The sequence below is a fragment of the Kryptolebias marmoratus genome, linkage group LG14 (genome assembly GCF_001649575.2).
Source record: "Kryptolebias marmoratus isolate JLee-2015 linkage group LG14, ASM164957v2, whole genome shotgun sequence".
In the NCBI taxonomy this organism is placed as follows: domain Eukaryota; kingdom Metazoa; phylum Chordata; class Actinopteri; order Cyprinodontiformes; family Rivulidae; genus Kryptolebias; species Kryptolebias marmoratus.
This window is the reverse complement of record NC_051443.1, coordinates 9,999,582-10,013,634: the sequence shown is the minus strand read 5'-3', so window position 1 is coordinate 10,013,634 and position 14,053 is coordinate 9,999,582. Positions and strand designations below refer to the sequence as shown.

Here is a 14,053-nt window from a genome sequence, read left to right as displayed (position 1 = left end):
GCACACTCTTGTTTTAGGTGCTGATTTTTTTAACCAATTATGTGGCTTCTGAAGGTAATGGTTGGGATTTTAAAGAAAAGAGTGTGAATACCATTTAACTTTATTAATCAGGTGTTTTTTATTTTGTGTAGATACACAGGTGGGTGAATACGTCTGCAACCCACGTTACCTCTGAATGTCACGGGGTGATTTTTAAATAGCACCACTGACAGAAGAGCCCTGTCACTTGGTTTAAAGAGGCACCAAAGCGTTCACTCTTCTGTTGACGCCTTTACTTCTTCACACCCTTGTCACTCTCTCCATTTTCCTTTTCTGTTTTACAACATGACCTCTTTTCCTCTCCCCCTACTCTTCTCCATTTCCCCTGCCTTCCCTCTCCTATACGCCCACTTTCTCCCTCCAGTTCTGCTCCTGACCTTGTTATATCATGTCTCCATGGTGTGTAAATATATAGCTATAATAGACTCAGAGGCACACAGTGTTTTAATAAAACATTATATGTGCGAGTGTTTATGTGTGTGTGTGTGTGTGCTTGCACCCCTGGGCAGGGCTTGGTCTGCACATCCTGGTGAGGCTGTGTGTGAGAAAGATAACAGGACAACCCAGGGCAATTCTCTAATTGGCCCGAACTCTAGCCCCGAATGCTCGCTCCCCTTCTCTTCATATATATATATCTGCTGCCTTTCAAACAATGCCACCGCTTCTCTTCTGTAAGGGAGCCGGGCGAAGAATTAAAGGCAGGGGAGGTGGGGCCTCAGAGGTGCTGCCTCAAGTTAAGAAGGTTAAACAGTGAGACTGATTTAAAAAAAAAAACAGGTATCACATGACAGGCAGTTAAGTTTAAAGCTTGTTTCAACACAGTGTTGGCTTCTTTTCACAGCTGTGATTTCTATGTGCTGTACCAAGCATTTTGAGATAGAAAAGGATTTAAATGTTGAGCAGGAGCCTTGGTTTACTTGTCTTTCCCTGGTGGGAGCAAATATGCATTCTATGCGTTTATCTTTAATTCATAAGTTTTCTTTTATTCCTACAATTTAACACTAAATCCCCCCTTTCTTTCACGGTTTCTATATCACTGAGTGTACAGTGAGTTTCCTCTTGACTGTTTTTTCCCCATTATGTTTCTTCCTTTTCATTTCTGTTAAATAATGACTTATGTTCACAGCTACACTTTTCATGAATAGCTAAATAATGTTATTAAATAAAAAAAAACACGAATCACAGGTTCACACCTCATCATGCTTTCCCACAAGTCTTTTTTTTTTCAGCATCTGTGTCAAATAAGCAAAATAAAATTGCGGCTGCAGTCAAGGCTTTTCTCACTGTCTGGTCCATTGCAGTTCTGTTTACCACACCGCAGCACATGTCAGCTTGGTATGAATTTTGAACGCTAAAACAATATAGTATTACTGACACACAATCCCATGTAAATCTAGGAGGACTCTGGTAAATTGTGAATCTTTCTGAGGTTTGCGCGTTGTTGCAGCTTCTCATCTGACAAACTGCAGGGGTAGAGGAGATGTTGTCCTTAGATGAAATAAAATATCTTGTTTTTCTTGGGTTGATAACAGCAACACTGTTACTATAATGCAGCTCACCTTCACACGTATAAAACTGACTGTTCCATAAGCTCTGACAGGTAGAAAAAAAATATTTTCCACCACCTTAATCCACTCTTGCTATCTTTTACACAGCTGGTTTAGAACAAGGTAATCTAAAGCACTTTGTGTTGCACTCTGTTGCATGAAAGGTGCTTTAAATGATGTCTGAGTTGGTTTGACCTGAATGGCGTATATCTTGTACATTGCACCTCTTTTACTTACAAAGGCATGTCATAGTTCAATTAGGAGTATATGACATTGCAAAGATAACTAAACTGTGTCATTTTATTACATTTTATGGAGCCATAATGTTACATATCTAAAATGATGGGTCATCAGGCAGTAAAGCTGCAGAAAATAGTTAAATTATATCTGAGTCCTATTCATTGTTTAATATAATTGGGCCTTCCTTGAATTACACCGTGGGGTACAGTATTACTATGTGCCTAGAAAGGCTTGTGAAATTGCCTGAATATTGCATGTAATTTAGGGCTTTTTAATATATTTTTAATCCCAGTTTCTAATATTAATTGTGCAACAAAAAATATTATTTTTCAGAAATATCTTTGTCCTCATGGACATGCAGAAACTAAGCCAAAATACAATAGTAACTATGTCAGGCCTGTATGTAACACTGCCACTGAAATACAGAAAAAAACAGGAAAGGCGACATGGAGCACAGGCATAAAGCTTACACTCTGGATAAATAGACTGCAAACACGGCAAGAAGAAAAAGACAAGGATGGAACTTCTACTTTACGTCACGTTAAACTAGAAGACAACAAAATTGCAGGACAGTGTTGACTGAGTCTTGGGGGTGGCTGTTTTTGCTTTGAGGTGCTCTACACTTCCTGTGGTCCATTTCTTAAACAGTAGGCATTGCTACGCAGAAAATAAAACTACAGGAACTGCAGCGGAAGAGTACACTTCATTCACAAATCTAAATACAGTTCCAACTTATTTGCACATGGCCAGGATTAAATTTGCACCAAAGTTTTTAAGGAAGCTACTTAAAGCAATAATGTAGCTATTTTTGGATGCCACAGAATACCCTATAATCATATTACCACCCAACCCCACTGTGTATTCCTTTCTTTATTCATTATAATGCAGCACTAAGTGTCCCATTCACAATAAGGAGCTCCCCCAGTTACCATGACATACAACCTTTTAGTTACCCATAAACCAAATAAATTCATGTTGCATTAATGCAAGGGTCATATCCTCCTATTAGTCTGCATAGTTGGAAGCGGTTGCAACTGCTGTAAAGTCTTTTTTTTCTTTTGCAGTCATTAAGAGACGCCTCAGACCGCAACAGTGCCGAGCTGCACAGAGCATTAAGCCAAGTGGGCGTCCAGCAGTCGAAGCCTGCTTCATTTCACTGAATCAATATGCTTAGCTGTTAGAAGGTGTTAGCTGCCCCTCGGAGACCAAACATGCTCATTTAACGGTGCGCATTATGGCAGGACACACAGAAATGAATGCACAAATTATTCATGGGTCTGGAAGTGCAACTTTCCCGTGCGTCTCTGCATGCATCTTCAAATGCCCTGCTTAACGAGCACTTCACAAACCACAGTGGTGCTGAGCTCCCATCATTTAGATTTCTGGACATAAGCTGGTAAATCCTGCAGCATATTCTCTGGCTGCATTGTCCCACTTCAAAGGCACCTCTGTATGGATGTGGAGAATGGGAATGTTCCGGCTGTCCTGTAGGAATATAAGCACATCGTAGCTCTATTTTTCGCTGTCAAGGATAAAGACATGATGAGGTTCACTTCAAATTTAGCTGAAGCTGAATGACTGAAGAAATTTAAATGCTTAAGCAAAGCAAACGGGATGTGATACATTGTGCACATCAGCTGCCAGATTGAATGCATCCACTGTGGGAAGACTCCAAACATACAGAAATAAAATACTAACAAATAAAAGCTACTTAAACGTCCATATTATTAGGTTCACCAAACATAACTTCAAAACATTTTCCTTAAAAAAAATAACACTAAAAAATAAATTAAAAAAACAAGGAGTGTTTGCTTTAATTAATTTAGACTTAATACGAAAAAAGCAACAAAGAGCTGAATAACAACTCCCAGTGTTAAAACAATAAATAAATAAAAAAGGGAAACACTCACCAAGTCAGTAGGCTGAGTATGAGAAAATGAGGCTTGATATCAGGAATATTGAAAAAATATTCTAATGGCTTGCCACAGTGCTAAAATAAATGGTACAACTGCATGCCATAACTCGCTCCCTGCCGCCACCGCGGCTGTTAGTGATTGGCAGCATCACAGAGCTTCTTCCACACAGCTTGTTTAATGTAAACAGCTTTAGATAGTATTTTCCTCCTCTTCTTTTTTTTGTTGTGGCTGTTAACAAAATGCAGTTAATTAAAACCTGCGCCCACTTCTAGATGGGGAGCGTTGATTGCCTATGACTGACATATTCATCCTCTAATTCTAATTCAAAACGTCAGCCAATGTTTGTAATTAATATTTGACTTAGTAGTTTTCCATAATAATTAAATTTGTTAAAATAAAATAAAATAAAAAATCAAAGGAGCCCAAGCCTATGGGTGCACTGATCTTGTTAAAATTTAGACACAAATCACCACAACAATAACTAAACTAATAGGAGGTTTTCCATCCTCATATTGGTTCATTTTGTATTAATTTTTGATTTTTTTTTGTGAGATTTGCTTTAGAAAAGAAAAGTATGACAACACTGAAAGGAATATTACCATACAGGCAAAGTGTGTATGTTGAATCAAATCTACTGATCTTTGGCTCAGAGCATTCTCTATTTTTACATCCAGGCACTAGAAAAGCAACCGATCTGGTTTCATTTAGATCTGTAGAAGCAGAACAGCTCCTCGATACGTGATCAGCCTTTCCTGGAAACACACTGACACAGTGCTGTTTATCTATACAGCTCAGGGCCGTGTGTTTGTGTGGATGTGTGGATGCCAAACTGCCAGTAGCTGTTTGAATTTCCAGTAAAACATGTTCCATTAGAGTCGACTTTGTCAGTGGTAATAAAATGCTGTAACAAGCAGTATAGTTCTTCCCGTTGTGTGAACGTTTGCATTTAGAGAACACAAACAGGCACTGTGTGTGGGTCTGTCTGTGTGTGTGTGTGTGTGTGTGTGACAGCTCGGCCTAAGAAGTACTAAGGTTATCTGCAGGAGAAACGATGCAGTGGGAATTTTTAAGTGGCCACACTGATGAAAGAAGACTTTCAAACACAATATTTGCGTTGGTATAATTAAACTAAACAAAACATCAAATGGACGTGATGATGGTGCATAATGGTGGCTTCTCGGCCACCCTTCACGCCTTTTTGAGTTTCATCATAATGACCCAGAGCATGCTGTATATAGTCTATGCTTTAATTGACAGTGTTTTAGAAGTTTGTAAATAACTAAACTGTGCAGAATTTCCAACTTCAGGAAAAGTTAGTTTTCTTGTTTCAAGTTATTCTGAGAAAAGCCGAGGCTCTTTAAAAATTTATCTTGGCCGTCATTCTTGTATCAGATGCAGCAAAGGTTCAGCCAGGTGGGAGTCAGCCCACCAGTCGAGCAGCTGAACCTCTGTCTTCCTCCTGACCACTCAGAGAACCTCATCTGAAATGATTTTTAGGACTTTGACGACTATAATCCCAAAGATCCTTTTTTTTTTTTTTCAAACTTTTTATTATGAAGTGAAGTGGCAGACAGCTAAATCTCCATTCAGAGGTACCTTTCACACATGAACACAAAAGAATGGAAATCTCGGTCTATTCATTTAATAATAATTTAAAATATATATTTTTTGCTGTTATTCACAAGGATTGGGCCTCTCAAGCAAAACGAGTCAAGGTTGTTGGTAAAAGATTGATAAGTTTTCAAATAATTCACTTAATAATGCCCTTACACATACACACAACACACATGCACACACAAAAAAATAAGTCATTCACACTTCACAAGGCATGATTATTTAGCTTTTTTGCTTACACAATACTGATTTATATAGCTCAGACAGTGTCAGCACAACAACAGGCTTTAAAAAAAAGTGCTGAGCTGATCTAAGCAATTGTAACGCCATTGTGAACTTAGAGAAATTTCAACACATGTGAGAGAATGCAATACTGGACATAAATTTATCATGTTCATCTTTATCAGGGCTAGTCTTAGCAACCCTTTAATGTTTTAGGATTATTGCCTATTTCATATTTTTGTTGGGGAAAAAAAATGATTCTAGCAAAGTTTACTTACCACATGTTCTGCCACTGAAACCACCCTCTCTGTTGGTTGTCTCACAAGTATCTTTGTTAATCCTGGTAACTGGAGGTATTTGTGTTCCTTTGTGTTTCACCAGTTTATTAGATCAGTGTTGAGTAGTGGACACATTTTCTGGCTGTAAACATGTAGCTCACCCATGACTGTAGCTATTATTTTGTAATTCCTTTCAAATAAAACTATTATGGCAGCAGCAGATGCAGGATCACGTCTAGTTTTATGGGCCAATGTTGTGCTAAATATAGCACCCAGTAAAGCATTGCAATGGATAGGAAACAATGTGGCGCGTCACAGCACCTTGTGGTAGTGGCGTGATGCTACCCAGAAAGTGGGGGGAAAAAAAAGACTTCAAATTCATGTATTGTAATGACTATTCAAATATGCAAAAAAATCACCGCCTATCACTGTTATTCGTACAAGCAGGAGATTCCGTATGAGATGAGTTCTAATAACAGGACATTAATCTAATATTAAAATGGCTTCCAATGCCTTACATCTGAGTGGGTAAACTGAGTGGAATTGCCCCACGTCTTGACTGTCACTTCCTGTAACAACAGCTCAAGTGTTTTTGATTTCTAATGAGGATCCACCCCAGCAGGACACTTATTTACATGTAGGAGAAGCTGATTTAGCTTTGCAAAGCTCAAGCACAGTACAAGCTTGAGATTACCCAATAATAGGACAACATTCAATATCATTGTTGAACAATATGATGATTTAAGACACACAAGTATTGTGCTCTTGTTTCTTTGGGTTATTATGACACTCCTTATATACTGTAGGATTTCTGCTACTCTATAATATACAGGTGTGGTCATCTGGCACAGTGGTGGTTCCCAAAGTCGGGGTTGTGATCTCAATTGAGGTCATAAAATACAGAATGTGGAATCTTAAAAAAATCGACCAAAATCAAATGAACTTTAAAAATGCATATTTAGCCCGAACTGTTACAAAATGATTGATGAGGCTTTGTGTTAAATGTCTTATTATCAACGTTTGTATACTACAGCTAAGTAGTTGGAGTCATGAGTCTGCAACTTTTATTTTGTGGGTCAAAAGAAGAACAATTTGGAAATCACTGATTTAGTGCAATAAGGGTACATGTGATTGTTCAAAAATATCATTGGCATTCAAAGGGTGAATGCATGGCAGCTGGATACATTCTAGCCTGACATTTCTTTGCAGACCACGCAGTTCTTTAAATTGCTGCAACAATATAATTTGTGGAATGTCCAAATTAAAGAATGAAGATCTACTTTTCAATTTTGGTTTCACTGTAGAAGGATGTTCTCCTTAAAAAAAAGAATGACTTAGTTCATTGATTTCAGTATGTAAAAGATAATACATTCAAACATCCATCCATTTTCTTTTACCCGCTTTTCTTTTCTGGGTCGCCAGGCGGCTGGTGCCTATTTCCAGCAATCACTGTGCGAGAGACAGGTTACACCCTGGACAGGTCGTAAGAACTATTCACTCACACTCACACCTAGGAACAATTTAGAGTTACTAATTAACCTAACATGCATGTATTTGGTCTGTGCGAGGAAACCGGAGTACCTGGAGAAAATGTGCATAGGGAGAACTTGCAAACACCACACAGAAAGGCCGGGAGGCGACCCTGCGACCTCCTCAATGTGAAGCGACATCTCTAACCACTGTGTTGCCCACATGCATGCATAAAAGTAAAAATAACTGTCAAAAATATTCAAGCACCCAATAGGAAAGTCTTGATTTGGACATAATTGGTACACATGGAGACCAACAATGGGTACGTACTGTGACTGATTGATTTTTCAAAGACCTAGCACATCTACAACTGACACCAGCATCACTAGTGTTGTCAAACAGCTTCTGTAGCAAAGGGATCAGTAAAAAGTCACCAGATGTAGAAAATGCCTCATATATTAGATTCATTAGACTGCATTACATCACTTAATAGAGTTTGGAAGTGGTCACATTTTGAGTTTTCTTGAGTTTGGATGGTCATCTTGAGAACTACATGATCTACCACCCAGAACAGGTACTGGACTCTTCACAAAACAGTGTATCGTCCCGCACGGTGACAGGCATCGGCCAATCTATGGGTTCACCAGCCGTTGTGTAGGCTGCCAGTTACACCCAAACAAAGATGGCGGCATTTTGCATGGTGCTATAACCAGGAGGCATGAACTGATGACGAGTGGCAGTGTATCATGTTCAGTGATGACACATCAGCGTTACTCCTGGCATCATGGAGGGCCATGACTTCAGGTGATCTCTGGTAGTGAGAGGACCCTGATGGCACAGAAACACATCACTGACATCTGCATCCACATGTCATACCTTCCCCGAGACAGCACCCTGGTATAGTATTTAAACCAGATAAAGTTTGTCTACACATGTACTTGGACTGCTGCGTCATGTTGACGTCCTCCCTCTGCAAGGTCCCTGATCTTCCCCCAGTTACCTTTCTGCAAATGTAGTTTTAATTGATTCCACTTCATCAAGCTGCTTAACTTTTTATGATTTGAAAGCGTATTATTTTTTTCAAAACAGTAACAGGACATTATGAAAACATCTGTTACATTGCTTTCAGTCACATACCTCAGTTTACCATGGCATGTTATCTAGTACATAGACTAAGTAAGTAAGTAAGTAAACTTTATTTATATAGCACCTTTCACAGACATAAAATCACAAAGTGCTTAACAGAAATTGAGACAACAATATAAAATCAGTAAACAAAATTAACAGAAAGCCAGACTGAAGAGATGTGTCTTGAGACTTTTTTTGAAAGAGTCAGTACATTCGGAGCAGCGCAATGCTAAAGGGAGAGCGTTCCAGAGCCACTATATATATATATATATATATATATATATATATATATATATACGATATATATATACACATTTTGTGTATATATATATATATATATATATATATACACAAAATGTGTATATATATATCGTCCAGTGAAATATGCAGTTTAATAATAGGAATAAGGATGTGATAAAGAGTGTAAATTTTTCAAGTAAATCTTTCAGTCTCTATGCAAAACTTTATCAAGGTAAATTTTCATTTTTTATTCCATTTTCTTCACTCAGTCATGGATACTTGCAAGATGTTTTGCACTAATCTATGTAGATTTTGTAAATTATTGGTGCAAACCACTGACCACTTGGTCAGTGTGATGTACAGTTACATCGTTATAAAGCTAAATGATCTTTTGAATTTGAGGTTGATGTTGAGCTGCTACATCAGTTACATAACATCCAGCTTTTGATCTATGCTCTTAAAACCTGCGCCTTTGACTTCCCAGGTTGTGGACCAGAGGACATTTATCTGGAGTTGTTGCTATTTGATGATAAATTATGTAAAAGGAAAGTCATGGAAATGTCACCACCACCACACTTTAAAGGGCTTTAATGTGTAAGGTTACAGTTGTCTCTCCCATTAGACTTGTGTAATTGGATGTGTTGGGTTAGAACTTAATTGTGCCTACGTGTGTGTGTGTGTGTGTGTGTGTGTGGGAGGGTGTGTTCACATTTTATATTGTCACATAACATTCACATGTGTGATCAGCTCTCGCTTTAACTGCAGAGGAAGAGAATCCCAGGTCTTTTGTGGGGGAAACTCAGACTGAGCAACAGTCTGAGTGAGAATGTTTGCTCGTGACAGCAAAATGTCAACATCTGATGGCAGCTTCAGGTCATTTTGCCCGAACTGAGTGAGAGTGCTGTGATGTGCAAATATGTGTTCGGATAGAAAATACACTTAGGAGATGACCAGTTCTCATGCTGCGTTTGACACGCGATGGAAGTCAGACATGTTCAACATTTGGTGTTCTGAGCGTGAACATAAACAGTGAAGATCATCGACCCAAAAAGCAGAACCAGACTCAGGAATGGAGGCCATCTGCCTTGATCTCTGCAAAGGCTACAGTGGTGTATCATTGTTTTTAACTTGTTCTCCAGTTGTCTTCTCTCTTTATATTTTCTGTCCATTGGGTTTGATTAAAAAATTAAAATATCCTTCAAATTAATTGCTCCTGAACAATTTCCAGGTCACATGGAAGGATGGGGCAGAGGAGAGACAAGGAGACACAAAATATACAAATGATGAAGTCACCCAGGGGCAGTGCTTTGCCGTTCAGTGTTTAAAAGAAACAGCTCAATAGCAACCAAAAGCATCGCTCTGAAAACATCCATCAGCCACGATAAATATTGTTAAACAGCCACAAAATGTGTGTTCCTCTCAGTGTGTGTATGTTTGGTTAAATCCTCTTTCATGTTTTCTTTTTATTTGTTCAGACTCATCTTTGTCGAAGACAAGCCCCTGCTCTGACGCAGGGAAACCCTGTAACCCCTGCCTGGATGCAGCAAAAGCCTGTAACCTTAACGACACCTGTAAACGCCTGCGATCTGCCTACAACTCCATCTGCAGCAAGGCCACACCCCCACAGCTCTCTGCAGCCAATCAGGAGCCATGCAGCAAGAAGAGGTGTCAGAAGGTAGGCATGCAGATGTTTAAAAATAACTATGAACTGTAGCCTAAATTAGCAAACTGTGTTTAATATTGACAACGATGGAAGGGGAAATAGTTTGACAGTGAATCTTCAGTTTGTGTAAAAAGGTGTTTTGCTGTCACACTTAAATTGTTTACAACAATATTTGTACAAGTTTTGGTACTGAAAGTAGTCCCCCTGTAAAACAACCAAACCTTTGTGAGCTATTAGAGCTGGGTGATTGACAGGAAACATGACACCAATAAAAAAAGTGGTTAACTTAAGATTCTAAAACATTCTCAAAAACACAATTTGGAAGTCACTTGTCTGTTGTTCCCAGTGAGCTGGGTCTAAAATTTAGAACAAGTCCAAACAAAATGGAATAATTTTAGGAGGGAAAAACACAAATAGACCAAAACAGACATCAAAATGTCAGAGTGATAAAATGAAGGCAATTATTCTTTAAAATAGAAACAGCACAACAGAATAAGTGAAAAACAAATAAGATAAAACAAGAGTCAATAATATGTGAGCAAACTGTAAGAAACCAGTGGAATAGAAAATGGGATTTCCATTCACTGAGTGTAAACCACAATAAGGAGCTAAACAAAATAAAAAATGGTTAAGTGGGTTTAAGAGAAGCAGGCATGGGCTCTGGATATATGTGATATCCAGTGAATAATCATCAGTTTGCATTAAAGAAGGACATGATGCTGGAGCTTTACCTTGTTGCAGGTCCAATGACTTGTATTAAAATGGCCAAACAAGGAAAACAGTTATTGATGCTATGGGACCACAGTTAGGTAAAGGACCAGGGAAGATGGAGGCCATTACATTACAGAAATCACACAGGTGGAAACTGAATTTTGGACACTTTGTATGTGTACAGTATATTTTGTAATGGTGATCTTTTTTCAATATGATGATGCATTCTACAAAGTTGAGATTGCCTAAACATTTGTTCAGGAAAATATCAGCCTTGCCTGGGTCTCCAAACCTCTCAACCTGAGCTGTCCCTCTGACAAACACGTTTCCGATCTTGTCCATTTTGGTCACTCCCAGTAAAATTCATAACATCTTTGGCTCTGCCACCTCCATCTCTGCTTCCTGTCTTTTTTGCTAGTGAAACCATCTCCAAACCATACATCATAGCGGGTCTCACTGCCATCTTGTAAACTCTTGTAGCTTTCTGTAACAAATCACCCCTGACATTTGTCTGCCCTGCCTGCTCTCTCTTCTTCACCTCTCTAGGGCACTGCCTGTTGTCTTGAATGGTTGACCCCAGGTACTTAAACTCATCCACCTTCCATACCTCTGCTTCTTGCAACTTCACTGTTCCACCTGTCTCTGGAGCCAAGATTGTAATATGCTTAAACAATTCGGCTGTTTTTTTTAGCTTTACATCACAGTTTAGCTTATGATCATTATTTAGATCATTTATTTTAACCAAAGCGCCACTAGAGGGTTCCTGAGTACCACCAGTGGTACTTGTACCATAATTTGAGAACTAAGGCTTTAAAGAATTCAAGCTGGCAGAAAAGACGCAAGAAGTGCTACAAATTACTGGTTCTGCTTTATTTGGTTCATGATTATCGCCCGCTGCCAAAAGGCAGAGGCAGATGAAAAGGTTTTTGCATATGTCTATGTGTTTGTGTTTCTGTCCGTTAACAAAATATCTCATGAACCACAGGAGACATTTTAATAAAACCTGTGGAAAGTAATAACTGGATGTACATCTGCAAATAGTTGACCTTTGGAGCCAGCTTGATTCAAGATGGCTTCCACAGCCAACTGACCTTGAAAAACACAAAAATGGCTATAAGTCACTCAATTTTATAGATATGAAGCTAAAATGTGTTGTGGCTGACAGCCAGTATCAACACATGCAGTCCAGATGCTACTGATTGCATGACATAGTTGCTTTAACTGTTGGAGTCAACCCTGTTTGTCTGTTAGCAAGATTTTTCATGAACCACTGGACAGATTTTAGTGAAACTTTCAGAAAGTATCCAATGGATATACATCTACTATTGATTACTTTTGAAGTCAATCAAATTCAAGCTGGATGCCACAGCTAATCAACATTCACAAACATAACATTGGCTAAAATCGAGTCAGTTTTACAAATACTGTGCTAAAATTTGATTTGATTAGCTGAGAATCTCTCACAACAGATACTCTGAGCCTAACATTTCACTTTATTATATTAGATTACCTCATTTTAACCCTCTCAGGCTCAAATTAAGTTTAGTAACAGGAAAAATCTGATATGTTGTTGCAACATCTGCCTTGAGAGGGTTAAGGTTTGACCAAAATGACTACAACTCGATCATTTCTCAATGTAAGATGATCTTAGTCTAAAACATGAATATGGTGGGTGATATGCATTTCTTCCAAGAATACTAGGACTTTAATCTCACGCTTTGTTCCCTAGTTTAAATGATTCCACAACGTTCTTTCTTACTTAGTTACATGGTTTGGGGCCATATCAGATTTTAATCAAGTTTAGCGACATGCCTTTGAGACGTCTTTTCAATGTAAGTAACTCAGTAGGTTTAAAATGATTACCTGCCCTGTGCAGTGCACATATGCATATTAAACTCTGGTAAAGTTCACTCTAATATGCATAAGTATTAGGTTTTGTAAGGAAGTAATTAAAGAGTGATGCACAAACTACAGGCGTGTGCGTTCACACAGCAGGGCAGCTGCAGAGAGGATGTTAAGTAAGTGCACTGCTAATGCTGCTAATCAAACATTTATGCATTTTCTTTCCTGTTTGTCTCAGGCCCTCCGTCAGTTCTTTGAGCGAGTCTCATGGGAATTCAGCTACCCACTGCTGTTCTGCTCCTGCCAGGACCAGGCGTGCGCCGAACGCCGTCGCCGCACCATCGTCCCGTCGTGCTCCCACCAGGAGAGGCACAAACCCAACTGCCTGGAGCTGCGACACACCTGCCGCTCCGATGCCCTGTGCAGGTGAGCAGCACTCAGGAGCCCATCTGGCGTAAGCTGCTGTCATTTATGCACACGCTCGCTTTTTTACAGTCTGATGCATCCTGTTCCACTGATTATGATCAAAGCTTGGGAGGAACTAATCAGTAAAATCAGAAGCCAAAGAGCTTAATTGCAGAGAAATCTCCCAGACTCTCAGGTCAAATCTGCACATTTGATAACTATTTAGAGGTTAGAGAGGCTTCAAAAGGGGGCAGTAAAAGAAATAAGACTGTTCCTCCCCACCCCTCTGAGTGGTGACAGTCAAGGTGCCCTTGAATAGAGCAGTGAGGAAGAATAGGTAGGAAGAAGTTACAGGCAAGGCACATCAAATGAAGAGCATATTTCTGTTTACCTACACTTTGATGTTTAAATACTATTTTCATTTAGGGAGATTTGGCAGACGGTAAACAGCTGCAGAGAAGGCAGACAGTTGCAGTAAACAACCAGAAATAATGTCATGAATACCAAATGGAGGGAGAACAATTTGCCTTTAAATCAGCATCAGTTTTCCCAGAGATTTTAAGCAGGCAGCTTCTTTCAAACATCAGTTTTCATATGGATTCCTGCCTTCAAGTTAATCAGTAGAAACTTTTCTGATAGTGATAAGGTTGTTGGAAGCAGAAGAAAGACTGCCAGCAATGGTCTCCTGTTCAGTAACAAGACATTGCTAAATTACTCAGCGTTAACTTATACATTTAT

General features: G+C 39.0%; 1 protein-coding gene across 1 annotated transcript in view; it reads left to right on the top strand.

Annotated features, from left to right (window-relative positions):
• Positions 1-14,053, top strand: part of gfra2b (GDNF family receptor alpha 2b) — a 123,981-nt gene that overhangs the window by 50,789 nt on the left and 59,139 nt on the right. Inside the window, exons 3-4 of the mRNA XM_017427406.2 lie at positions 10,170-10,369; positions 13,149-13,336. Coding sequence (XP_017282895.2) covers positions 10,170-10,369; positions 13,149-13,336 — 388 coding nt within the window. The remainder of the gene's footprint in view (positions 1-10,169; positions 10,370-13,148; positions 13,337-14,053) is intronic.